General features: G+C 42.2%; 1 protein-coding gene across 7 annotated transcripts in view; it reads left to right on the top strand.

Moving 5' to 3' along the window:
* Positions 1-27,424, top strand: part of TANC1 (tetratricopeptide repeat, ankyrin repeat and coiled-coil containing 1) — a 184,259-nt gene that overhangs the window by 122,893 nt on the left and 33,942 nt on the right. For 6 of the 7 annotated variants that reach the window (XM_077319955.1, XM_077319956.1, XM_077319953.1 and 3 more), the window contains 6 exons: positions 7,219-7,344; positions 10,902-11,183; positions 13,200-13,351; positions 16,713-16,944; positions 20,695-20,861; positions 22,961-23,568. In XM_077319955.1, coding sequence (XP_077176070.1) covers positions 7,219-7,344; positions 10,902-11,183; positions 13,200-13,351; positions 16,713-16,944; positions 20,695-20,861; positions 22,961-23,568 — 1,567 coding nt within the window. The remainder of the gene's footprint in view (positions 1-7,218; positions 7,345-10,901; positions 11,184-13,199; positions 13,352-16,712; positions 16,945-20,694; positions 20,862-22,960; positions 23,569-27,424) is intronic. The other variant, XM_077319952.1, reaches the window with a different exon arrangement.

The raw sequence follows: 27,424 nt of genomic DNA, 5'->3' as shown, positions 1-27,424 counted from the left end.
GAAAATGAATTGTACACAATAAGATCTGCATTTCCCTTGACAGGTCAATTTTCTTCCTTATTCTCCTTGTCAATTCCCTTTACTGTTTTAAGGGAAGATAGAATATATCGATATGAAATATGTATTCCGCTTAGCACGAATTACAGTCAGCATTAGGCTATTAAAAGAAAGATTTCTGCCTGAAATATATATGATATAAAATTGGTGATTTACTGGGGGGGGGGCCCTGTTTGTGCTTTTGTGGTTAAATATTTTGAGCTGGGAAAAGACTGCTATGCAAAGAACAAGATGTATTTTATTTCCAGTTCTGTAACTGAGTGTGTATTTCGAGATGGTGAGTTCCCCTTGATACTGACTTTAAATGATTTTGTATTTTCATGGGAGGTATGTGATATGTTGAATGCAGAATTCCAGAGAAAAGCTAGAAGAGATAAGAATGCCTTCTTAAATGAACAGTGCAAACAAATAGAAGAAAACAATAGAATGGGGAGGACCAGAGATCTTTTCAAGAAAATTGGAGATATGAAGAGAACGTTTCATGCAAAGATGGGTATGATAAGGGACCAAAATGGTAGGGACCTCACAGAAGCAGAAGAGATTAAATGGACTCCGGGGAATGGTAGAGGACAAGAGAGCCCGGAGGATCATTGTCCATGGGGTCACGATGGGTCGGACACGACTTCACACCTAACAACAACAATGTGATATGTGATGAACGGTGTCACTTTAAAGTGTTAATAAGCAAATAAATTGTCCTGTATGAAAATATGGTTCCCAACTGGCCCGGGGAGGGGGGGAGGGTGGCCTGTCCTTTTAATCAAGGTTTATGTGTAGAAATGACCAATTGAAACTTTTCTTGTCATAGAGGTAAATTGCTTCACCTGTTAAATATCAACCAATTAAATCTCTATTAAAGAGACAATACATTTTTTTCCTAAGCCAGCTGACAACCCTGAATAACAATATTGGTTGTTTTAATTTTGCCATCTTTGTTTGCAGTGGAACTATATTGGCTGCTTAGCCCTGACCTGGATAGCCTAGGCTTGTCCGATCTCATCAGATCTTGGAAGCTAAGCAGGGTCGGCCCTAACTAGTCTTTAGATGAGAGGCCTCCAAGGAATACCGAAGATGTGACATGAAGGCAGGAAATGGCAAACCGCCTTTGAACATCGCTGCCCTCGAAAACCCTGCAGGGTCACTATAAGCTGTGACTTGATGGCATTTTCCACCCCATATTGGCAGCTTGCTAGAGTGGATGTGTGTTAATCTTCAAAATACCTTTGGAACTTTCTCTATTGAGCGGTATAAATGCCAGGGTGTGACCATGTGTGGAATCCTCCTTCCCCGGTCCTTTTGAGAATTTATTTTACTTTGCCTTGCTTAGTGCTTTCTCAGTATTCTTTGTTGTAATGAGTCATCAAACTAGTTAGATTATGTAAGGACAAGGATAAATATTTCAACACTCTTAAAATACTTTAACACACTCTTAAAATGGTTAAAGAGTCTTCTATATATGAACATTTGTATGAACAAATGTACCAGTATCTGATAGAGAAGATTACTCTCCACTCGCCAGCCCAACATAAATCATGGTCATTGAACCATAGAGTTGGAAGGGAGATCCAGGGCAATCTAGTCCAACCCCCTGCACAATGCAGGAACTCACAACTACCCGCCTACCCAGAGTGACCCCAGTTTCATGCCCAAATGATTCCCCCCCACCAAAAAATCTCCAGAATCCAGCCTGGCCTGGAGAAAATTTATCTACCATCCCACAGTGGCAATCAGCAATTCCCTGGGTAACCAGATAACCTCTGGTTGTTTCCTTCCTCCTTATAACCTTTGTAAAGAATGTGGAATATATTACAAAGGCTATTTGTAGGTCTAGAAAATAAGATTGGTGCCTCTTTTCTTTACTCATTTAGGAAACAATCTAACGATATGAATGATCTAAGTTTCTTATAAGAAATTTTCTGCCTGTTTAAAAACAATGCTAAATTGCAGAATATAGAAGGTGGCAGAGACCTGGGAATTACAGCTGGTTTTTATCCAGCATCTCGAACTATTCACAAAAGCAGAGATTTGCCTATATAGGTCATACACTTTGTGTAAGCCATGCATGTTTTAAAGCAAGGTACAGGGAAAGATTTGTTCATCTCTGATACCTGAATCTTTGCTATCCCAAACTGTGAAAAGGTTTGTATCTTGACATGAATCTGCAATTACAAAAAAAAAAGCTCTTATTTTAGTGTTGATTTAATTCAGCCTATGATAATAGCTGTGGGTTAGAGAAAAAAAGAGGGAGGGGCAAGAATGTCAGCTTGTGGAACTAGTTTTAATGTCGGTTTACCTTTCTTTCTGGACTTCATCCCTCTTTCCATTTCCTTTTTTAAAAATTTTGTATTACAGCATTTTTGTATAGTACTTTAACAGCTGTTTGAAATGTTGACCACATCTTCAGGGTCACAGAGCAAAATAATTGACTCTCTTAAATAAAGATCCCAGATAAATAAAAGATTAGAAATGGTATTCTCCAGATTAAGATAAGCAGATTGTTCATGTAAACGTTTCCTACTTTTCCCTCCATCTCCGGAATTTTTATCATAAGGAACCAGATTTTCAGCTAGGGTGGTCTTAGGAGACGATGGGGATCCAATATAGGCCTGGTTTAAGAATTCACAGGACCTTTAGCACCAGAGCCAGTTTAATAATGTGTGGGACCTTAGCAGATCACAACTGTTGCTGCTACTTGTGCTGCACAAGTAACAGTGGGGCACCTTTCTCAGGAATAGATGGAATAATTTCTTACTTAACGTTCATCAGTAGCTCACCATATACAACTATAAATAATCACACAGTATTTGTAAGCATGAAAAGTCAGCCATGATTACCTAGAAACTTCCTGTAGTTGGGAAAACATGGTGAAGGAAAGTGGGGTCATAGTTGTCACATTCATCCCATTCGTTTCTCTGACGTTGGCAGGATGCTCAGGCCAAATATCCTGATATCTAAGGGGTCTTTTGCACTTATGCAGCTTGTGGTCTATCCTTCAGCATGCAAATTGCCCTTTTTTTGTTCTTACAGTCCTCAATCCACATAAGTATGAAGATCCCATAACAGTGTGAGCCCCACAACTGCGGGCCCCCTGGAATCAAGGGGCCTGTAGCACATGCTACATTGGCTATTAGGATAAACCGCTTCTGATCCCATATCTGAGTTGATGGCATTGGCAAGTCTCTTAAATTCATGAATCGTTGCTTCTTTTGCTATTTGTACCAGAAGACTTAAAGCAAGGGTAGTCAAACTGCGGCCCTCCAGATGTCCATGGACTACAATTCCCATGAGCCCCTGCCAGCAAATGCTACCCCTGACTTAAAGGGTTAGATTTTGTTAGAACAATTCTTTAAAGATGAATTTCCTCTTTGAGGTATTCCAGAAGTACAAATACCTTGCTGACAGTGGTGTCCGTTTCATTGAAAACTCACTAGCAAATGAGGTGTGATAGGCAAATGGGAAAAGCCTATCAAATGGATGTCCTTTGCATATGTCATGTAAACAGTTCTTAGTTTTGCAAGCATTATACATACATACATTATACATACAAACAGTAATGACTGGGGAAGGAACTGGCAAACCACTCTGTATTGAGTCTGCCATGAAAACGCTGGAGGGCGTCACCCCAAGGGTCAGACATGACTCGGTGCTTGCACCTTTACCTTTACCTTTATACATACTTTAATGTGATTATGATACTGGGGCTTTTCTTTGCTCATGTGTACTACATACACTTCTGTAAATGCATAGAATTTTAGCCACTGAGTATAGGCCACTCCCATTCATTTCAACAGAACATACTTGGGTGATTTCTCTTGGTACATTAGATCAAGACGGGTAGCCGTTTTAGTCTGTCAGTAGCAGTAGAAAAAAGCAAGAGTCCACTTCTTAAAGATCAACAAAATTTGTGAGTCACTGCTGAAGAAGTGAGCATGACTCATGAAGGCCACACGTTTTGTTAGTCCTTAAGGTTTGACTGGACTCTTGCTCTTTGGTGTGTTGTTTAGGAGTGTGGACTTCTAATCTGGCGAGCCGGGTTCAATTCTGCACTCCCCCACTTGCAGCCAGCTGGGTGACCTTGGGCTCGCCACGGCACTGATAAAACTGATCTGTCTGAGCAGTAATATCAGGGCTCTCTCAGCCTCACCTACCTCACAGGGTGTCTGTTGTGGGGAGAGGAAAGGGAAGGTGACTGTAAGCCACTTTGAGACTCCTTCAGACTCCTTCAGATGGAGAAAAGTGGCATATAAGAACCAACTCTCCTTCCTCTTCTTCTTCTTCTGTTGGTAGATTAGGTTAGCCACAGTTCAGCATTTACATATATATGGAAGGAGAGTAGTCCGTGAACTGCTAAGGTTGCCTTTGAGATTCATATTGCACATGCTGACACCACTGAAGAGACAATTCTCTCTTTAATTTCAGATGTGGCTTGCCTCTTTAGCAGTGCAAATATGTCAGCAAAAAACCTGCCTATGTTGCAGTTGTCATACGTGTTCATGACCATTGTTAAATCATGCATATCTGTTTCTGTATCTTTTCCTGTTAGTGAATTCTGGTGTTGACTCATTCCAACAAAGTTCTCATGCTATTGAAGGTTTTATAGCTGAACGGGTATACATCTTGGCAAAAAGAGAGACAGAAAATCCTACTATTAATGGAATGATTGTTGATTCTTGATGCTGTGAAATATTCCACACAGTGTTTGCTTGTCTGCCTGTAAGCTGGACTGCCAATACCTCTGACTTTAATCATTGGGGCAGAAGATTCATCTCGGGTATCTTGCTGTGTTTTGACTTAGCAATATTGAAGCTTTAATGTAATTTGACTGCCAAACTAGCTGTAAGAATTCAGTGAAAGCCTTGTTTCCTTTTAGTTACCAGCAAACAGTAAATCAGTTTTAAGTTTGTCCTTGATGTAATTTCCTATTTTAAATAACACACAGGCGGGAGGATAGATCTTTTTAATGCAGTCTTGAGCAAGGCTGAGTATGGTACACAAAGAATGTTTAAAATGTCTTGTATTTTTAGACTAGTGATATGAAATATAAGAACTCTTGGCTTTCTATGTATGGAATTGTTTCTCACTGTGGAATGATTGATTTGCATGTTTTAGTTCATGTGATGTTTGTTAGAAATGTAGTAATATGTCCTGAATACATAGTTACTTTGAATGCTTAGCAATGAAAAATGGCCACATGATGTATAATACATTTCAGGAATTTTATGGCTGTTAAATGTCGTGGTTGTGATTAACAAATTCACAGAACACAGTAATTTAACTGTTGATGTTTATGTAAGCGCAAGGCTATAATTTTTGAAGTGGCAGGTCTGTGGGAAAAGGTGGTTTCTCGCTTTTTGTGTGATGTATTATGTTTTGCACCACATTTTCTCCAACAAGCTCAGAAGGGCATTTTAGTTTGACATCTTAGTGAAATTTGCTTTGTTTGACTCTTGGCCCAGCTGAAACTTTTCTTGGTGCTATAGAATGTATACTTGCTGTTATGATACCGTGACTTTTAGTAGCTCGATCTTGTTGATTCTTGCCTATTTTTTTATCTAGAGCAACCTTTCTCAACCTTTTTACCACTGAGAAACACCTGAAACACTCTTCAGGCTTTGAGAAACACCAGAAGTGGTCTGATGGACCAGAATACAGTTAGGGAGCATAGCTGTATACATACCTACCTGTGGCCCCTCCTCTTCTGATTATTGGCCATTTTTGGGAGGGGAGGGCAGGTAAACAAATTCAAAAAATATATATTAATTCCCACCCACTCGGGAAACCCTTTCAAGGCTGTCAAGAAATCCCAGGGTTTCACAAAACTCTGGATGAGAAAGCCTGATGTAGATATTAAGAATGATGCCTTAGGCCAAGTCAGACCACACACCTGGTTTAGCAACTCCTGCCCTAGGTCAAAAGCCCTAGGTTATATATATTTTTTTAATGGTTGTGCAGACCACGCCCTTTCTCAAGCAATACCATTATCTGTCCACTAGATTTACTTGGCTGAGATGTTATAACACATTAATTTGGAGCTTCCAGCTCATTCTTATTTAAATATACACAGACAGATTGTTTGGTGTTAAGAAGGCAATTGTACAACTGTGTGTAATAATGAAGATGTCATCCTGCTTCTCTTCAACACTGAGGGCTCAAAAGTGGCTTACAAAATAAAATGCAGGAACAGTACAAAAATTACAAGTCATCAAGCCCTCTGTCCAAACTCAAATAGGTAGTGAGCCAGGAGAATTTCCAAGGCTTCTCTTGATTCCACTGGCAAGGTTTATGAGTGTTTTCAGACTGCAAACTATGGATTAAGATCAAAAGTCCTTTGACTAGTCTCTTCTGGCCAAACTCTGCAAAAGTTTTTAGGGACAAATGCTCAATCCATGTCTTATTCTGCTGGCTCATATGTTTCCAGTTCCTTCCTTCGGGTCAAACTCTGAATTTAGGGGCCAAACTCGATAACACAGCCCCAGATCAACCGTGAGAATGTGGTATCATTTCACTCATTCACCCCTTTTTTACTTTTAAAATCACTGTGGAGTCTGCAGTGTGGGGAAATGAAGGCCTTCTTTGTCATCGTCCCCAAGTCCTCAGGAACCAAACTGTATGAGGCATGATCTGGTCCCAGAAGCTATTCTTTTTTTGAAGGCTTTAAAATGGTGCCGCATCCCTGTGGTTGACGTAGGGGCAGATTATAATGTAAGTTGACTACAACAGTATAAAGTTCTGTAAAGCTGCTTATTGTCTTTCACATTTTTCTGCCTTTCTGTCTTCAATAGAATGGTTCTGTGCTAGTTCACACATGGCATGAACACACCATAATCCCCAAATAGCATAGGTCTGTATTCCAGGTGTGTTCACCTAAGTGTAAACACACATATAAATGTAGATTCAAGTGGGTAGCCATGCCACTGGACTCGTGATTTTATTTCATTGTACATATATAAATGTCTTACGTGTTTGGATATATGTTTGGTTTAACCAGCAGGTCTGCTTTGTGGTTGGTGCTACTAGTTGTACCAAAACACAAGCCAATGCAAGAACTCAGGTATTTCGTATTCTGTTTCATGCTGTACAATTATTGACAACCACTGTTGGGGACATGATATTGGGCTCTACTACTGATGTTTCTCTGAACAGATGACATTCTTATTACAGCAACCAGTTCCACCAAGTTGGAAGACCTGAGCTATTTGGATGGTCAGAGGAATACTCCCTTAAGAACCTCAATTCGCTTGCCATGGCACAACACAGCTGGAGGGAGAGTTCAGCAAGAAATCAAAGGTATTAATATATTTACCCTTTCTTATGATATCTATAACTCATTAACCCTTAGGAGCAGATGTACCATTCAGGAAGAAGCAGCACAAATTCCACATTTGTACAGTGTGGGTTAGACATAATGCATTAGGTCCATGGTCACATCCTTTAGGGCAGTGGTCCCCAACCCCCGGTCCAGGGACCGGGACCGGTCCATGGATCAGTTGGTACCGGGCCACGGCTCCTCCTCATCCTCCTCCCTGGTTGCTGCCTCAGGGGCTGCCCTGCCACTCTGCCGCCGGCTCATCTTTGGTGTTCTCCAGTGGCCGCCATGGCTGGGGCTCCCCCTTGACGAGGCACAGTGCAGCTGCTGCTGGCAGCACCCCCCAGCAGGCGGCAGGAAGTCAGGGGCGCTGGCAAGAAAGCAAGTGGAGCAGGGGCTTAGGCGGCGGCGACGTCCCTCGGCAAAAGACCCCCCCCCCCCCGGCCCTCAGTAAAATTGTCAAGCGTTGACCGGTCCCTGATGATAAAAAGGTTGGGGACCACTGCTTTAGGGGTCATGTTAGAGGCATTTAAGTTTCAAGGCAGATAGGTGGGATAAGCTACTTTGTTGGAGAAGAGAATAGTTTGTAAACCTTTCTTCTCAGGCCATCTCCCTGATTTAAATCTCATTCTCCCACAGACACTTAAGTACCTTCCCCATTCCAAACTGCTATTGATTGCGGAGTGATGTCATAAATGAGAAATATATCACCAATTCTTCATCACATTAGCAGGTCTATAAGGCTGCTTTTGAAGTTTAAAAAAAGCAGAAAAGGAAAGTTATAAGGAAGTTAAGAGGTCTTGCTATTCAATGTCAGGTTCCTCAAATCATTCATGGAGGGAGGGAGTATTTTGATTTCTAGGCTGTCCCCTTCTCGGGGAAGGTTTCTCTAGGCAGGCTCAGGGTGGCTTAAAACATACAAAACTATATTTACAACAATAATACAATTTAAAATTTTTTTAACATTCTATCATTTCCGTAGTCCCTGTTGTGTCATTTAAGTTCTCTTCTCTTTTTGAGGGACTCCACTAGGCCCTGACCTGGATGGCCCAGGATATCCCGATCTCAGAAGCAAAGCAAAGGAGGTTCACAGTTGTTAGGCAGAGGCTGGCAATGCCAAGCCACCTCTTTGTCTCTTTCCTTAGAAACTCTACGGGGCGCCATAAAATGACTTCATGGCACTTTACATATACACAGGCTCACTGGCTGAAAGCTGCTTTAACATCCAAATCATTGCCTAAAAGAGCTCCTCCACTGTGTGGGAAATCTACAGCTTCTTTTTGCTGATTAATACTGCTGGCTTTGTAGGTACTGTCACATGAAGATGGCTAGATGTCCAAAAAGGAGCCAGTCCTATTACTTGTTTAATAGTTTGAACTTATCTTGTCAGCCTAGCCCACCCTTCTCAATGTATTTTCTGTAATGCTCTTCAGGCTTCAAGAAACCCCCAAAGTGGTGCAATCGTGCAGAATATGGTTGGGAAGCATAGCTGTGTTCATGCCCATCCAAGGTCCCTTCCCACCCCATCTAGGCCCTCTGGCCATTTTGGGGGTGGGTTGGGTCAACATGACCTGATCTGGTCATATTACCTGATAAATGTTGAATGCATTTTTAATATAAAAATATATATAAAAATTAATGAACTACCCATTAGGGAAGCTCTTCCAGGGCTGTCAAGAAACTCCAGAGTTTCTTGAAACCCTGGTTGGGATAGTCTGGCCCAGCCGTAAGAACAAGAAGAGCCAACCCCAATGCCTAGCCCAGCATCCTCGTTCACAACAGTGCTTCCAAGAAAGCTACATCGGAATGAAAGGGGGGCAGCCTTTTCTCAGTTTTGTCTGGCTGACAACAGTTGGTATAGAAATATAGCCACATCTGAGCTACAGGGAAGCGCTTCATGCTGTGATGTGTTTTATGTTTTGTTTTGCTCATCAGAGCACATGTTAGGGCTCCACCCAATCCAAGTCCCATAGAAACACAGTCATTCACACTTGGATGAAACGTTTCTCTGAGTGCAACAAAAGTACATAAAACAGGTCAAACAAAAGGCGATCAAGTGCTAAAACCGTCTATATCTGGAGGCAGAGATCAGAAATGGAAGCTACTACGTCTGTCTAGAATGTCGTGCATAACTATTTTAATTAATCCAACAACTGATAGGAATAAAATATGTCACCAGATATCATGTCAGAAGCTGATCCAAAGCTTATCCAAAAAGAATTTGTGTCTAATATTTAATATGTTTCTCTACTCTCTCATTTTACAAAAGTAAAGAATTACAAGTTCACACATTATCACTGGCCATATGTGAGTTCCAGTGAAATGTATTAAGGAATCTGGGTAAGTGAGAAGGCATCTGTGTAAATGAGAAGGCACATCGTGTTAGGAGCTAGGATAGCTGCTTTACACAATGCTTCTGGAGCCAGCCATTCTGCTTATATCTACGATTAAGGACTTCTTTTCATGTTCTAACAGAGTAGCTGCCAATCCCTGTGGTTACTTCTCATGCCAGCCCCATAAAAAGCAAACTGGAACTTTGTGTATAAGAGGGACCATCTTGGTTACTTTTTACATGATCTTCTGGAATGACATGGGATGGAGCCATACCACAATGAGAGTCTTGTGACTGGCCTAAAGATACCCAGCTGTATGTAGGGAGGCTTTATTTAGAGACCCTCCAGGCTACAGGGTAGTGCATTAAGGCAGGGGTAGTCAGCCTGTGGTCCTCCAGATGTCCATGGACTACAATTCCCATGAGCCCCTGCCAGCAAACACTGGCAGGGGCTCATGGGAATTGTAGTCCATGGACATCTGGAGGACCACAGGCTGACTACCCCTGCATTAAGGGACATTGGTAACACTGGTGTGAAGGAATAGGAATAGGATCCAGTTGTTTACCTTCTGATGACCCACATTACATGAAGCAGTGAGTTCTACGTATGTAAGCTTCTTTATGAAAATATGTATACCCTTCAGTTCCTCTTGTGTTTTGAGCTGCTTTACATTTTGTGCAGAAAAAAGAAAAAGAAAGGGTTTTGATTCCATGCTCAAAGGATGCATCCTATACCTTGCAGTTCTGCTCCTGCCCAAAATGGTTGGAAGGAGGACCATGCTGTAGTCATTGTCTTACTGATTTGGTTTCTGTCTCAGCCTTTTTGTGACTTCTTTAACAGGACTCCCTGTCTCTTCACAGCCTGACGGATGAGCCCCCTTAGAACTTGTAGATTTGATTATCAGAGATAAATCAGACCCTTACGAATATAAGCATGTTGATTTGAAAAACAGTGTTGATGTGTTTTGCATAAACTCTGGATGGAAACCATTTAATGTTTATAGGCCAGCTTTACAAAATTAGCTGTGTCTATTCTGCTCTGACAGTTTTGGTTCAGGGCTGAATTGACAATGCATGATCAAAACCAGGTTATTTGCAGCTTCTAAAACTGTTCTTTCAAGAGGAATACTTGTGCTTCGAATCAACGCTTTTTAAAAGGCATAACATATTTTCGTCTCACCAGTACTTTTCCTTCTCTCCCCTCAGCACGTTTTGCCCCCTATAAGCCTCAAGACATTTTGCTAAAGCCACTATTGTTCGAAGTGCCCAGCATAACAATGGACTCTGTGTTTGTCGGAAGAGACTGGTTGTTTCAAGTTATAGAGGAAAAGCTGAAGAATACAGAGCAGGCAGAGACCAGGGGAGCTGCCATCATTGGAAATGTGGGATTTGGGAAGACTGCTATTATCTCAAAACTTGTGGCCCTGAGCTGCCATGGGAGTCGCATGAGGCAAATCGCTTCCACCAGCCCAAGCTCTTCTCCTAAAAGTACGCTTCAGGTTATTATTTCGGGGACTCGGAAGAAGGGTTTAAAATGCTACGTTATATTAAAAAATATTTTTAGAATATATTTGCTACCTGAATTGCAGTTTTATAGGATGGAAAAGTTACAGTGCTATCTGTTACAATGCTGATAGCCCCTTTTCTTTCCTTCTATCCTTTCTTTGCTGGTGTCTGGGAATGATCCACGGTCCTTCACCCACACCCCCATCGCCTTCTAATGTACACCTGTGTAAAGTGCGGCATGTTTATTTACCCCTTCTCATTGCACTGATTTACTTTCTTGGTAAAGTCCTGCCTGTGTCATTGCTCAGCTTCATTTCAAAAACACCGAGTTCTGTCCCAAAGCGTGGTTTCAGCGACTGGATTACACACATGCTTTCATGCTTGTTGTGGTTTCTTATTTGTTAGCCAAGTTTCCATTACAAGCAGTTCAGATAGGAAGATGATGTGTTCTCCCCCCACCACATGACTTGAATGTTTGGAGTTCTTTTTTTTAAAGGGCCTCCTTTATAGTTAACATTCTGGATAAAAGCATTTTTTAAACCCACAAGACGGTAGGTCAAGAAGCTAAACCCGGATCGTAAAAGCCCACTTTGAAGAAAGCGATAGAAGCCTACCAAGGCAAAGTAGGTGAAAGGAATGGCGCACTGGCAGACTTGCCTGCTGTTACATTTGGTGACCAGTGGGTGGAGGCAGCTAGAGACAATATCTTCCTCAACTGGTCAGTGCAGCAGAGAGAGAGAAAGAGTCCCTGAGTGAACCCCAGAATCTATTCTGAATATATCAGTGCCCTTGGCTTCCTTCTATCCATGCGTGCAGCATCCACAACTAGGAGTTGTGACAGGAGGTGTTTCCCGTGTTATGGAGTAGGTGTGCAATCTGTGTGTGAGCGGCAGAAACGGATGATTGAAAGGAAGCTGGAATTCAGGGAAGGAAGTTTCACCTGGAACTGTAGCCATGAGAGTCTTCCGGCTGCGAGAAGGGTCATGAAGTAATATATGAGGAAGACTGAGTGAAGTAATATGGCAAGCAATTTGTGAAGAGAGCAGCAGTCTCTTACTAACTGTATAGCTCATTTATAACCCCACAAATTCATACCTCCATTTGTTACCTTAATTGCTCTGCCTAGTTTCAGGGCTGGATACAAAATGTGCCTTCATTTTTACCTATTACTTCCCTATGTGTATGCTCTGATGTCCTTTGACTTCTGATTTTACTGCAGACTCCTTTTTGTCCTTTGGGGGACCATAATAATCCCAAGTATTCTGTGTGCAGGATTAGTGTTAAAAATTACAGCGTTTCTGGAGGTGAGGTTTTGTGTGGCAAAATGTGGCAGATATATTTTCACATGACTTAAGTCAGGGGTAGTCAAACTGCGGCCCTCCAGATGTCCATGGACTATAATTCCCAGGAGCCCCCTGCCAGCGAATGCTGGCAGGGGGCTCCTGGGAATTGTAGTCCATGGACATCTGGAGGGCCGCAGTTTGACTACCCCTGACTTAAGGTATAAAGAACAAGCATATTTCGATATGAAGGTTCCAGCCTTGATGAGAGGAAGTAGATCAGTTTATGCCCTCACATCAGCCAAATATTTGAGAAGTGCCTGTTCTGTAGATACGTATGCATCTTTTTATATTGTCATATTCAGCAATAAAAGGCTCACTTGAGGTACTTTAAGGAGTGCGGGTGAATGCCATTTTATTACAAAGCGACTTCAATGTTTTTCTTCTGTTTTTGAGTTGAATATCTGATGTCATGGCATCCTTGCACTAGTGTGGTAGATAAATATCACCTTCAAAATACAGTTTTCAGTAAATGCAACTCCAGGGATGAAGTCATAACTGGTAACACATGAGGGCAATCTAAGGAGTTCAAACAATGTTTAGCTTTCCCCAGAAGACTAAACATTTCCAGTATTACATATATTTGTAATCGGTACCACAAAATGATTATTGCTAGTTATAACTTGGGACGTCTGCCTGTTTTTTCCCCCCTCCACAGCCGGTGACCCCTGTCAGGAGATCCCTCTCAGCCAGTTGTCCCCTTCTATTGTTACCTCAGGTGGGATCAGTACAATCAAAAACTTGAACTGCCCCTCTGCTCAGGAGCATCAGAACCAAATGAGTGATTCAGTTAGACGGCTTGCTTCAAAGGTAACATGGAATATTTATCAGTTTCTTCAACAGTATGCAAAAAAAAACAGAATTTGGGAGGTTTGTGCCTTTTGTAGTGCTTGTTGTGAGCATTCAGGATACTTGGTAATCATAGCTATGTGGTCAGGACCATGTGGGCTCTCTCTACCCCCCCCCCCGTCCTTCCCGGTTTCAATAAAAAAAGCAATTTACTTTACTCCTGTACACAGGTAATCAGAAGCCCTTGTATAACCTTGTATTAGGTTTCTGGATAATCTATTCCTTTTCTTTTTCTCTCCCTTTTCTGGCTATAGAAGGCAAAGCCACAGTCTTGTTTAAGAATTATGGGGCTATTCTTTTTCTATCTGACTCTGGCAGATGGTGATCACTAATTCCTATGGAAGCTACAGCTAGTTTGTTCCGTGTAGCTTCCTGCAATGCATGTAATAAGACGGAGGGGAGGATAAAATATTTGATTTAGGCAGCTTAGAGCACTTCCGTCATTGATGTATCTAACAGTTATATAAACTGGAATTATCAGCAAATTGCAGTGGGGGGTATTCGAATGCATTTCTGCAAGAAGGATTGTGAAAGGAGAAAAGCTTTGCAATGCGTCGTAAATAGGAGAAGATTTGGTCTGATATTGAAATATTACATTAAAGGGGAGAAAATTCCCTCCTAAAAATATCCAGTACACTGTTTATGTAAGAACTGCCCCAATGTTGACATCATCAGAGCAGTTGTTATATTTAGAATGTATTAATCCCGGTCCATTTGACTTAACCTACAGACTTATACAGTCAGAAAGCTTTGCCCTTTGTCCTGAAAGACAATTTCGGAGGCCAGTACATGTCTCCCTGGAATTATTGGATCTGAAAAGGTCTTTGAGTCATGACCAGTTCTGCTTTTTGGTTATACGCAGCATTCTTTGCTGGCACAATGACTGCATTATGAACTTAGCTGTAAATTAATTTGTGTTTGCAAAATTGTGTCTGCTCTTTTTCTAAAATGTGTTGTTTGACACTGGGGAATATATTTGGGAAAGGAGGTCATGCACCTTGTAAGGACAAGGAATCCCCATCAGATGTGGAAAACAGTCACACACTTCTCTCTACATCCTTTCTCCATTTCTGAAGCGACTTTCTTTTTCCATGTATGTGACCTTTGACCTTGGTTTCATTTTACCCTTGTGTCAGCACTAACATAGTGGTGACTGTTAATTTGAGATTGAGGAATGTATTACAGTTCCCAGATTTGCTTATAAGGATGTTCCATTTAACCTTTTTAGCACTGGTATATACGTAACATTAAATCATCAAGTTAGAAATTATTTTCTTCTTTTTTTTAAGTTGAGCATTCTCCTTCTCTCCCCTTTCCCTCCAAGATTCTGAGTCAAGACACTGAGGAGTGAATGAATTGGTTAGTGGTTAAATTCGGTACTTTTTAGTACTTTAGTCTGGATCTCCCAAACTTCTGGTGCTTAACAAGGAGCAAAAGTCTTAAGTCCAAAATCTCATCCTGCTTCATGGATTTGAGCATGCCTTTTCTGTTGTCTGCACATATTTATCTTGTGACATTTGTAGAGTGGGTAAAGATGACGAGGAAGGAAGGGCTATATGGTATAGCCTGATCTCAGAAGCTAGACATAGAATCATAGAGTTGGAAGGGACCTCATGGGTCATCTAGTCCAATCCCCTGCACTATGCAGGACACTCACAACCCTATCACTCATCCACTGTAATCTGCCACCCCCTTAAATGGTTGGTACTTGGAAGAGAGACTAGCAAGGAAGATTCTGCAGAGTTAGGTGGTAGCAAACCACCACTGCTTCTCACTTGCTTAGAAAGCCCCTTGCTTATGGGGTTGCCATAAGTGAGCTGTGACTTGATGGTACTTTAGGTGCATACAAAACTGATGTGTATGACATTTTGAAATGGAATTCCATTCATATACATTCATAAACATTTCAAATTAAGAAATTCTTAGTTCTTCGTCTTTTAAACTGAATATGTCCTATAACTTTAAACCACTTGGACCATAGTAAATCAGAGTTCTCATTCCTTTGGTGAGATGTAAGTTATAGCATTAAAAAACCCACTTTACTGAGCCATTCTCTAACTTCAGGCTTTAAAAATTTTCAGTAACATGCAAAATGTGCCGCAGTAATTAGATACAAAGATGTATCTTGTAGCCTAATGGGAATTCTAGATACATAATTCAATAACAGGCATTTGGGTTATTTTCTGTGGTTCTTTCCAAACCAGCATTCACCAGAATGGCAACCTTTCCCAAAAAGAAACAGCTCTTGGGCACAAATACTACATACCATCAAAATTCAGACCATGAGTCATATACTTTGACAATTGCTTTTGAGGTTAAATATAACTGATGAATCTAGAGTTCCTAGTTCTGGGTTGGGAAATCCCTGGATATTTTGGGGGTGGAGCCAGGAATGGGAAGGATATGATGTGGGGAGGGACCTCATTGGAGTTTAATGCTATGGGGTCCACCCTCCAAAGCAGCTGTTTTCTCCAGGGGAAATGATCCCTTTAGTTTGGATATGGCCTGTAATTCCAGGGATCCCTAAATCCTGCCTGGTGACTGGTATCTCTCGATGAATCATTTCCCATCAATTTTCCCTGAAAGTTAAGCATATAGAAAACCAATCAATAAAGCAAATTCCCAAACTTCCATTAAAACCTTGTGTCCTAGTGTTGAGCTCCATTTTAGATTATGGATTTAAGAATCTCTTGTGAAGATCTAGTGCAGAGGGTCACAAGACATGTTATAGCCAGGTTCTCTTTAGCATACTAAAAATTGGTATATAAATCCAATTATAAATAAATAAATAAATAAATACTGTTCTGTAAGTTTACTGTTTAATAATAACTGTTTTGTGTCAGCATGTAAAATACTATACTATATATGAACATTTGTTTTTGAAAGAAAAGGCAAGCTACTTTACTTTAAAGTAAAAGTTAAATATCAATTGAGAGAACAATATGTGTCCAACAGTCAATACCACTCAAGACAGATTATTCCCTGAAAACACTCGAAATGCAATGTTCAGACCAGAGATGTAGTACTGTTGTTAATCTGTTGTAGTATAAAAATGTCCTTTGTTCATGGAGTATATTTATCGTGTGTATCCAAATTCTTACTGATTAAAGTGAAATTATATGTTGGAAAAGGACCATGAGATCTGCACTTTAAAAAATGTGCGCGCATGTGCGTTCACTTTCCTTTATTTTGTTTTGTGAGACAATTTAAAAGATCCAGTTGAAATGCACATTCAGCATGTTTTCACATTGAGTGTTACAAAGTTAACCACTGGAATCTTTCTCCACAAATTGTAAATCGTGTTTTTTCCTTCTCTTCAAAGGTTGTTGCCTATCACTACTGCCAAGCTGACAATACATATACATGTCTTGTCCCAGAATTTGTGCATAGCATTGCAGCGTTACTGTGCCGGTCACATCAGCTAACAGCATATAGAGACCTTTTGATTAGAGAACCACACCTCCAAAGCATGCTTAGCCTTAGGTCCTGTGTTCAAGATCCAGTAGCCGCATTCAGAAGAGGAGTGCTGGAACCACTTACTAACCTTAGGAAAGGTAAGGAAAAAGAAGAAGAGTTGGTTCTTATATGCCACTTTTGTCTACCAGAGTCTAAAAGTGGCTTACAATCCCCTTCCCTTTTCTCTCTCCATGAAGTAACTGAGGCCGAGAGAGCCTGGATATTACTGCTCTGTAAGAAGAGCCTTATCAATGAGCGTCTTGTGGCGCAGAGTGCTAAGGCAGCAGACATGCAGTCTGAAGCTCTGCCCATGAGGCTGGGAGTTCATGTCAGCAGCCGGCTCAAGGCTGACTCAGCCTTCCATCCTTCCGAGGTCGGTAAAATGAGTACCCAGCTTGCTGGGAGGTAAACGGTAATGACTGGGGAAGGCACTGGCAAGGCCACCCCGTATTGAGTCTGCCATGAAAACGCTGGAGGGCATCATCCCAAGGGTCAGACATGACCTGGTGCTTGCACAGGGTATACCTTTACCTTTAAGAACAGCCTTATCAGTGCTGTGATGTGCCCAAGGTCACCCAGCTGGCTGCATGTGGAGGAGGAGCAGGGAATCCAGCTCGCCAGATTAGAAGTTGGCGCTCCCAACCACTACACCAAGCTGGCTCTGTTTCTTGAATGATACATCTCATGGTGCTCTGAAGTGTGTCAGACATTTCCAAAACAGATTGTGTTCGTTTGTTGATCTTAGGAGGGCTGCTTTTGGTCTTGTGCTAAATATGATAGCAAAACTCACCTAGAAAATATTTCAAACTATTGATAATTCAGCTGCATTTCATGTGGTGAGAACATGTTTAGAAAGCTAAATTGATTTGTTAGTCTTAAATGAATAATGAACACCTACATTTATGCCAGAACATTATTAGACTATAACCTTACACATTCACTGATGTGTTCATAAACCATCTGTAGTGCATGGCACATGGTTTATTACTTATGCCGGAAGTTCTGAGAGTCCATTTGCAAAATGGAACCTTAACAGAAGTTTGCAATGCTAAATGGTTCAGTAACATCATGTACTATTTCTCTATAGCACTGGCTTTATTAATGTAGCAGCTATCATGGATTTGATGAACTACGGTTGTCGCCCACATATCTCAGAATGTTTGATTAGTAAATAGAAGAAACTCAATATCAGCAAAGATGGATTGGAAAGCTAGGCTACTATTACTCTGCTGCAAAATGTGTGTGTGTGTGTGGGGGGGGAGATGGTTTGCTGGAGGAAAAGTATACCGCTGTTCCCAAGAACCTCCTAATTTGGATGCTTTTCTTCCAATTGCTTGAGGAAAAGTTGAGGGAGCGTGGTCTGTTTAGCTTGAGGAGAAGACTTCTAAGAGGTGTTTGGATAGCCATTTTCAAGTACTTAAAGGGCTGGAGGATGGAGCAGAGTTGTTTTCTGTTGCCCCAGAGAGTCGGACCAGAACCAATGGGATGAAATTAATTCAAAATAATTTTCGGCTTAACATCTGGAAGAAGTTCCTGACAGAGCAGTTCCTCAATGGAGCAGGCTTGCTTGGGAGGTGGTGGGTCTCTCCTTTTTAAGCAGAGGCTAGAGAGCCATCTGACAGAAATGCTGATTCTGTGAACTTAGGCAGATTGTAAGTAGGTGGGCAGAAGGGATTGTGTCTGAGCTTGGCTCTTGCGGCTCAAGGAAGTGCTGATCACTACTTTGGGGTCAGAAGGCGAATTTCCTCCAAAGCAGACTAGCCAGCCATTCTGGTTGTTGTTGTTGTTGTTTTGACGAGGGCATCATCTGGACATGGAATTGGGGACATGGTGGGTGAGCAGGTAGTTGCGAATTTCCTGCATTCTGTAGGGGGTTGGACTTGATGACTGTTGAGATCCCTTCCAACTCTATGATTTTTAGAGAAGAGCTGGGTTTTTATGCCCTGCTTGTCACTATCCAAAGGGGCTTATAAACACCTTTCCCTTCCTCTCCTCACTACAGACACCCTGGGAGGTAGATGAGGCTGAGAGAACTCTAAGAGAACTGCTCAGTGAGAACAGCTCTAAGACAACTATGACTAGCCCAAGGTCTCCCAGCTGGCTGCATGTGGAGGAGTTGGGAATCAAACCTGGCTTTCTGGATTAGAGTCTGCCTCTCTTTATCAACTACACCAGGGGTAGTCAAACTGCGGCCCTCCAGATGTCCATGGACTACAATTCCCATGAGCCCCTGCCAGCATTCACTGGCAAGGGCTCATGGGGATTGTAGTCCATGGACATCTGGAGGGCCGCAGTTTGACTACCCCTGAACTACACCATACTGGTCAAGGTGTTTTATGATAATGTCTGAACTATGCTCTTGTAAAAAAAATTAAATATCTGGTGTATAACTGCTGTTCAGAAATCCAAAATGCCCCCACAGCTTTAAGAAATTCAAATCCACACCTCAGTTCTAAATATTTGGAATCAGTGTGTCAGACTAGGATGCCGTAATATAGTTCCTACAATGCATTTTTTTTTTATTTTCTGGAATTTCTATACCGCCATCCCATAAGGCTCAGGGTGGTTGACAGAAACTGTTGTGGACATACATCACAATCACAACCCAAACACATCAACAGTAATCATAACAGTGGTTCCAAAATTAACAAAATATTACAACAGATTCATTTGAAGAACAACTTTAACAAGAACCCCCTAGGGAGGTCAGTTTTGTTCAAGTCATGGAGAGGGGGGTCTGCAGGGGGGGAGCAGATGTTGCGGGTCGGTCAGCCTGAACCAAATGCCTGGTGGAGGAGCTCCCTTTTGTATGCCCTGTATAATTATGGGAGTTCAGGCAGGGCCCTGATCTCTTCAGGGAGCTCATTCCACCAGGTGGGTGCCAGGACGGAGAAGGCTCTGGCCCTTGTTCATGTCTGATATGCTTCTTTGGGGCCAGAGATCACCAGCCAGTTGGTGGTGGCAGAGCGTAGGGCTCTTCTGGGATCGTAGGCAGAGAGACGGTCTCTCAGGTACACTGGGCCCAAGACTGCATATGGCCTTGAAGGTGATTACCAGAACCTTAAGCCTGATCTCAAATTTGACTGGGAGCCAGCTGAATTGTTAAAGCACAGGCTAGATGTGGAATCTCCACAGTGTATTCGTGAGGATCCTGGCTGCGGCATTCTGCACCAGTTGCAGATTCTGGATCAAGGATAAGGGTAGGCCTATGTAGAGCGAGTTGCAGAAGTCTCGTCTAAAGGTGAGCATCACATGAATCAGGTGGCTAGGTGTTCTGGAGCCAAGTAGGGCACTAGTAGCTTGGCTTGGCATAGGTGATAGAAGGCCTACCACGTTACTGTCGTGACCCGTGGCTCCATGGAGAGGGAAGCATCGAGGATCGCACCCAGGTTTCAGGTGGAGTGAACTACTGATAGTTGTGCTCTGTCCAGGCTGGGGAAGCACGCTTCTTTGCTTGGTCCCTTCCTACCTAGCCACAGGACTGCCACTTTTGAAGGGTTAAGGTTCCGACAACTCTGCTTGAGTCATCTCATCGCTGCTTCCAAGCATCTGGCTAAGGATTCTGGGGGAGAATCAGTGCAGTCGTCCATCAAGTATTTATCTCTGCATAGGTTCCTGTCACAGATTTGTTAGAAAATAGAATCATCATATAATATATTTTTGTGGGAAGGTATGAAATGACACATAAGGAGACAGAATCAGCGCTGTGTTATTTCTACAACAGTAACAAAAGATTCTGTCAGTGGTGTACTCAAATTGAATTATTTAAATGGGGTAGTGGAGGGGTACATGCAAGATACTGGAAAAGGTACACATCTTAATTGCTTTTTCACTTTATTGCCTTCCAGAACAGAAAATTCCACAAGAGGAATGCATCATTTTGATAGATGGCTTAAATGAAGCTGAGTTTCACAAACCTGATTATGGGGATACAGTTTCTTCATTCATTACAAATATTATTTCTAAATTTCCTCCCTGGTTAAAACTAATTGTGACTGTGCGAACAAACCTTCAGGTAATACTTTTTAAAATGTGTTGCTTACAAGCATTTAAAGTTGACGGAAAAGAAGTCTCCGAGTAAACAAGACACTGAAGCATTAATTATAACTGGAAATGATAATAAGGAGGTTTTAACAATTGTTACTATGATGCATATGTAGTTGGTGGGTTGAAGAATACATTAAGCATTAAGCCCATCTGATCCAAACCTGCTCAGAATCCCCAGCCCAAAGGAAATGAGATTGGCCTCAATCAGGACCCTGCAGGACCTTAGCCAGTTCCACAGGGCCTCTAAGACAAGAGGTGTTCCATCATGCCTATGGTTGAGGCCTAAATAGACCTTCCAGAAGTTCTGGCATCACGGCTGAAATGCAGAGTAGACTTGCCCTCCAAAGATCTTGAATCTCCCCCACCCCGGTTTAAATGAGTTAGGTGTTACTGTAAATTACAAATATGTTTTATGGGTTATATCCTATTTTACTATGCGATTGGTTGTTTTTAAACCATGCAATTACCCGTCCTGAGCTACCCAGGACTAATAACATTTATTATTATTATTTGGAATTTTATATGTATGTATGCTTAGTGAAATATAAAGATGGAAAATTAGGCTAATTTGTGATGGCAGCAATATGAGATACCTTTTGATAGGTGCCATGGTTCAGTGGCTGTGACTGCTTTATATGCAGAAGGTCCAAGGTTCAGTCCCCAGAATCTCTAGTTAAAAAGATCAGGTAGGAGGTGATGTGAAATATCTCTGTGCCTTTGGAAGGTAGCACCTCTGCCATTCTGATAATGTATGATTGGCCATTAGCTACATTATTAGGGAGAGCCCGTGACTCTGTGGAAGAGTCTCTGCTTCGCATGCAGGAAGTCCCAGGTTCAGACCTCAGCATCTCCAGTTATAGAGGACTAGGGAGCAAGGGATGTGAAAGGCCTCTGCCTGATACCCTGGAGAGCCACTACCAGTCTGAGTAGACCTGCACTGATGGCTTGATTCAGTGTAAAGCAGCTTTGTGTGTGTTCATACCTGATGACCCAAAGAAGAATTTCCAACCTTGTTGAACCTTGTGGACACTTCCAGAATTTTGACAACAGGTAGTGGGCGTCCAACAAAATAGCTGCCACGACTGAAATGAGGCTTTGTTGAATTGAAAGATTTCAATTGAAACAATTGAAAGATTTCACAAGATGTTAGGATAGTCCAGTCCCAATACGATAGAGGTAAGCTCATTGCAGGTACCAAAATGGTACTTCCTGGGTTCTTTCTACCCTGATGAAGTGGAGGAAAGCCAGGTTTGGTCTGTGCTTTGGGTAAGAAGCAAGTGGCCATCAAGAAATGCATCACTGGACACTGTGGGCATGGTGTTAGGGATCACAGACCTACAGGAAGGCTGTTACAGGAAAATAAGTATCCCCGATATGCAGATCTCTTTTTACCAGGTTGGCATTTAGATTTCTGGCGGCCCTCAGAAGCCTTCTTGTCTATCTACAGTGCTACTGAGCTCCTTTTCTCACCCATAGCAGTTCCTGAAACTGGCATCTGAAGGGATTTGGAGCAGCGGTTCAACTTATGCACCACTATCCCTCTTGGGTTAAAGGAGGGAACTGCAGAAAAACTAATCTGGCCAGCAGGCAAAACTCTCAACCACAATAGACCAAAGCAATCAGCATGCCAATTAAGCCTGCAGGTGAGGGTTTCATTAAGATAGAGGTTCTTGGTGCCAAAAAATCCCGGCACTTTGGACCCAGATGTTGGAGTGGGGGGTTTTGGCTTCGTTGTCTTCACAGCAAGCAAGGGTGGAATCGAGAGAGATAATTTTTCCCCACGAGGAAGCATTAAACCATGCCGTTTTCCACCCACGGTCTGAAATGCTACAGTCCAATTACAGTCCTACCAGCACCATATCTTGTGTGATCTTGACCAGTTGTTCACTCATTGAATTCACATCTGTAATAGAATTTAATCTTATTCCAGCATTATCTGCCATAGCAGCTTGCCTTTTGGTTTAACCGCGCCTCTACAGCTAGCAAGTTTAAATGCCATTTATATCCCTATGAAACACGTACCATACTAAATTATTTGTATTTCTGTCTCTCGTTTATTTAATACAGGAGTTAACCTGCTCACAACCTTTCTTCATGATCTCCCTAGATGATTTCCCTGACAACAAAGAAATACAAGCTGATCTGAATGCCTATATTCAGTACAGGATCAATGCAAGCCAGGATATTGTAAACAACATATCTCTGAATGGGAAAGCAGATGCAGCTATCATTGGGAAAGTGAGCAACCACTTGATCATGAGGAGCATGGGATCGTATCTCTACTTGAAACTGACCCTAGATCTCTTTCAGAAGGGTCACCTAGTAATCAAAAGTGCCAGCTACAAGGTGGTCCCAGTCTCCCTCTCAGAGCTTTATTTGCTTCAGTGCAACATGAAATTCATGACTAATTCGTCCTTTGAAAGAGCCCTGCCAGTGCTCAACGTGGCTTTAGCATCTCTTCATCCGTTGACAGATGACCAGATTTTCCAGGCTATTAACGCTGGCCAGATACATGGTGAACACGAGTGGGAAGAATTCCATCAGAGGATGGAGGCCCTTTCAGGGTTTCTGATCAAAAGGCGCGACAAGACACGTATGTTTTGTCATCCTTCCTTCCGGGAGTGGCTTGTTTGGAGAGCAGACGGTGAAAATACCGACTTCCTGTGTGAACCAAGGTAAACGGCTGCATTTATTTACTTATTTAGGAGAGTTCTGTGGGGCTTCTCCAGAGTTGTGTTTAGCATGGCTTGCAGTTAATATAGTATCAATATTAAAACAAGCCTGATACAGAAGAACAGAATAAAAGGAACATCATACCAGAAGATAGCCATAAAACAGCCTGGTGTCAGGTAATCCTCAAGGACAGAGGCAGTCAACCTGTGGTCCTCCAGATGTCCATGGACTACAATTCCCATGAGCCCCTGCCAGCAAACGCTGGCAGGGGCTCATGGGAATTGTAGTCCATGGACATCTGGAGGACCACAGGTTGACTTCCCCTGCTCAAGGGGAAAAGAATGTTACATCACAGAGAATGACCTGCCTCTAACATGGAAGTGGATTGTCCTGTGATATGTTTCCTGTATATCAGTGGTTCTCAACCTTCCTAGTGCCACGACCCTTTAATACAGTTCCTCATGTTGTGGTGACCCCCAACCATAAAATTATGCCAATGTTCTTTCACAGAAATTAAAATGAAGCTGACCAATGGCGTGAAGTTCCATTGTTCATGACTGTATATAAATTGGTTCTTTTCCGGGGTTTCTCAGTTCAGTTCTGCCTCTTGTCCCACCATGCCGATCTCGCTCTTTTCCGCTGCTCCAGACAGACAAATGCTCTGTCTTGATCTACCCCACAAGGTTATTCTGTGGATGGCGCCCCCCCCCCCGGCCAAGCTGCTTGCCCTGCTGCGACCCCTGTGAAAGGGTCATTCAACCCTCAAAGGGGTCCCGACCCCCAGGTTGAGAACCACTGCTGCAAAGAAATAGGCGGTATAGAAATCTAAATAAATAAATACAATTATACAAACAGCTTCTGTGAGGTTTTTTTTTCATCACTGTATCAATCAATCAATTTATTTACGGTCATAGACCAGCCAGTAAAAAACATAAAATTACAAATATAAAATTACAAACATCACTGTATAACATTGTGACAACAGAAAAGCGTTTGCTTAACAAGATGAAAGAAAACAGCTGTTCTGCTATAGAGCTGGGTTGCTTTTCCCCTCTCCATTTCAAGCACACGTTGTACATTGCACTATAAAAAAAGAGATGAGAAAATAATACCTGTAAAGTGAAATTGTATGTAGGCATGAAGCTGTTATTTATATATCTGCTATTATTTATGTATCTTTATTCTAATTCGTTGTGGGATTCCCTTACACATGATCTCTCCATTACTGGAAACACTTTTGATTCTTATTTCTTCTTGTGTTACAACAAATCCTCCTGAGGCTTACAGAGATTACAGCCACTGTTAGGGATTGGATAAATATAGTTGGTGGATCCCTTAAGAAAGCCTTTATATTCCTCAATTTCAGATTGCTTGTTTCACTGTGCTTTGTACCTGTGATTCTTTCGCATAAAATGTTTGTGAATCCAGTAAGTAGAATTTCTAATGGACATCCTTATAATTTGAAAAGAGTTCAAATATTTACCCTTCCAGATCTTACATTTTTTGGCTCCTTAAAATTAGAGACAGTTCTAAAATTAATCAAGAGATAAGAGTAGGTTGGCTGCGGGTAGTTGCTTTTATCTTCTGTAGCTGTGCTGCCAGGCGCTTTGTTGGAACGCTTGCAGTTGGAAAATATGGACCCCATAGGTACGAGTCAGAGGACTGTTTGACTCATGTGATATCCCCAAAGCATCTTTGGATTTTATTATTTTTAAAATAGCGATTTGTTACATCTTTCCCCATAGCATTTCAAAAGCAATTTGAGATTCATCTTAGGAAAAGAGCTAGTGTCAGAGTAAAAGGTAAAGGTATCCCCTGTGCAAGCACCGAGTCATGTTTGACCCTTGGGGTGACGCCCTCTAGCGTTTTCATGGCAGACTCAATATGGGGTGGTTTACCAGTGCCTTCCCCAGTCATGACCGTTTACCCCCCAGCAAGCTGGGTACTCATTTTAGTGACCTCGGAAGGATGGAAGACTGAGTCAACCTTGAGCCAGCTGCTGGAATTGAACTCCCAGCCTCATGGGCAGAGCTTTCAGACTGCATTTCTGCTGCCTTACTCTGCGTCACAAGAGGCTCTGTAGTGGCAGAGAGGGGACCTGACCTTGTGTTTCCTAGTGTCAGAGTAGGCACTAGGAAACACAAGGTCAGAACCTCCCTCTCTGCCACGAAACTCACTGGGTAACCTTTGGGCCAGTCACTCTTTCTCAGCCTAAGCTACCTCAGAGTTGTTTTGAGGACCAAATGGAGAGGGGAACAATCTTGTGAGAGCTCTTACATGAGCCTCAAGTAGCTTTTGGCAGTATGATTTGTAGGGGGCAGCACCAAGGCAAGTATTGTTGTATGAAGTCCATTTTAAAGACAACAGGGGTAGTCAAACTGCGGCCCTCCAGATGTCCATGGACTACAATTCCCAGGAGCCCTTGCCAGCATTCGCCAGCGAATGCTGGCAAGGGCTCCTGGGAATTGTAGTCCATGGACATCTGGAGGGCCGCAGTTTGACTACCCCTGTGCTAGATGGATTGGTTCTACCTTAAAATTACATTAGATGATACATTATTTTTATTTTTTCATAATCCGTGGAGCACTCATTGGTGTACAAAGTGCTCTACAATTTTATTGCACATTTTGTAGTTTAATTTATATTTTAAAATCTGTAAACATCTAAATCTGCTATTTGGTGTAGAGCCAGTTTGGTGTAGTGGTTAGGAGTGCTGACTTCTAATCTGGCATGCCGGGTTCGATTCTGCACTCCCCCACATGCAACCAGCTGGGTGACCTTGGGCTCGCCACAGCACTGATAAAACTGTTCTGACCGAGCAGTGATATCAGCGCTCTCTCAGCCTCACCCACCTCACAGGGTGTCTGTTGTGCGGAGAGGAATGGGAAGGCGACTGTAAGCCGCTTTGAGCCTCCTTCAGGTAGGGAAAAGCGGCATATAAGAACCAACTCTTCTTCTTCTTCTTCTTCTTCTTCTTCTTCTTCTTCTTCTTCTTCTTCTTCTTCTTCTTCTTCTTCTTCTTCTTCTTCTTCTTCTCATAAGTCATGATGCTAGTGTAAGAAACTCTGCCCCCCCTCCCGAATCATAGAATAACAGAGTTGGAAGGGACCTGCACAATGCAGGACACTCACAACCCTATCGCTCATCTGCTGTAACCTGCCACCCCCTTGAACCTTCACAGAATCATCCTCTCCATCAGATGGCTATCCAGCCTCTGTTTAAAAATCTTCAAAGATGGAAAACCCACCACCTCCCCTGTGCCTATTATGAAGAAATGCTTTCATTTGTATTGGCAACAGAATTGTGAAAGCTTTTTTTCAAATCTTCATTATGTGTCTACTGTTTTGAGAGTAAAGTAAGAAGCTATGTGGTTTAACAGTCCTTCTTTAGTAGTTCTTCATCCTCACCGCCTCTTAATCAAATCCAGATATGCTGTATGGTGACCCTGACAGACCACATCAGACACTAGTTTACATTACTCAGGATTAGATTTGTCTTCTAATCCAGAAAACCACAAGTAAAGCTCATGGGACCGATCTTGGCCAATTCTTGCCTTCCTACTACAGCCTGCTGTGTTCTGCAAAAGAAGTATCTGAGGATTGGAGGATTATTAAGAATGGTGTGAGATATGGCTGTTTACATAGTAGGAAGAGAGGGCTGATTGAAATCTCCTGCTTACACCAGGGTGGGAGGGTTGGATCCAGCAGGAACTTGTGTTTCTATGGTGACTGTGGAAAGCTCTGTCAAGTTGTAGCCATCTTATAGCAATTCTATAGGCAGCCTTCCTCAACTTTTTTAGTGTTGAGAACCCCATGAAACATTCTTCAGGCTTTAAGAAGTCCCAGAAGTAGCATGATA

Source organism: Paroedura picta, chromosome 2 (assembly GCF_049243985.1).
Source record: "Paroedura picta isolate Pp20150507F chromosome 2, Ppicta_v3.0, whole genome shotgun sequence".
Taxonomy (NCBI): domain Eukaryota; kingdom Metazoa; phylum Chordata; class Lepidosauria; order Squamata; family Gekkonidae; genus Paroedura; species Paroedura picta.
Note: the sequence above shows the minus strand (reverse complement) of the source record. Positions and strands in the feature narration are given on the sequence as shown.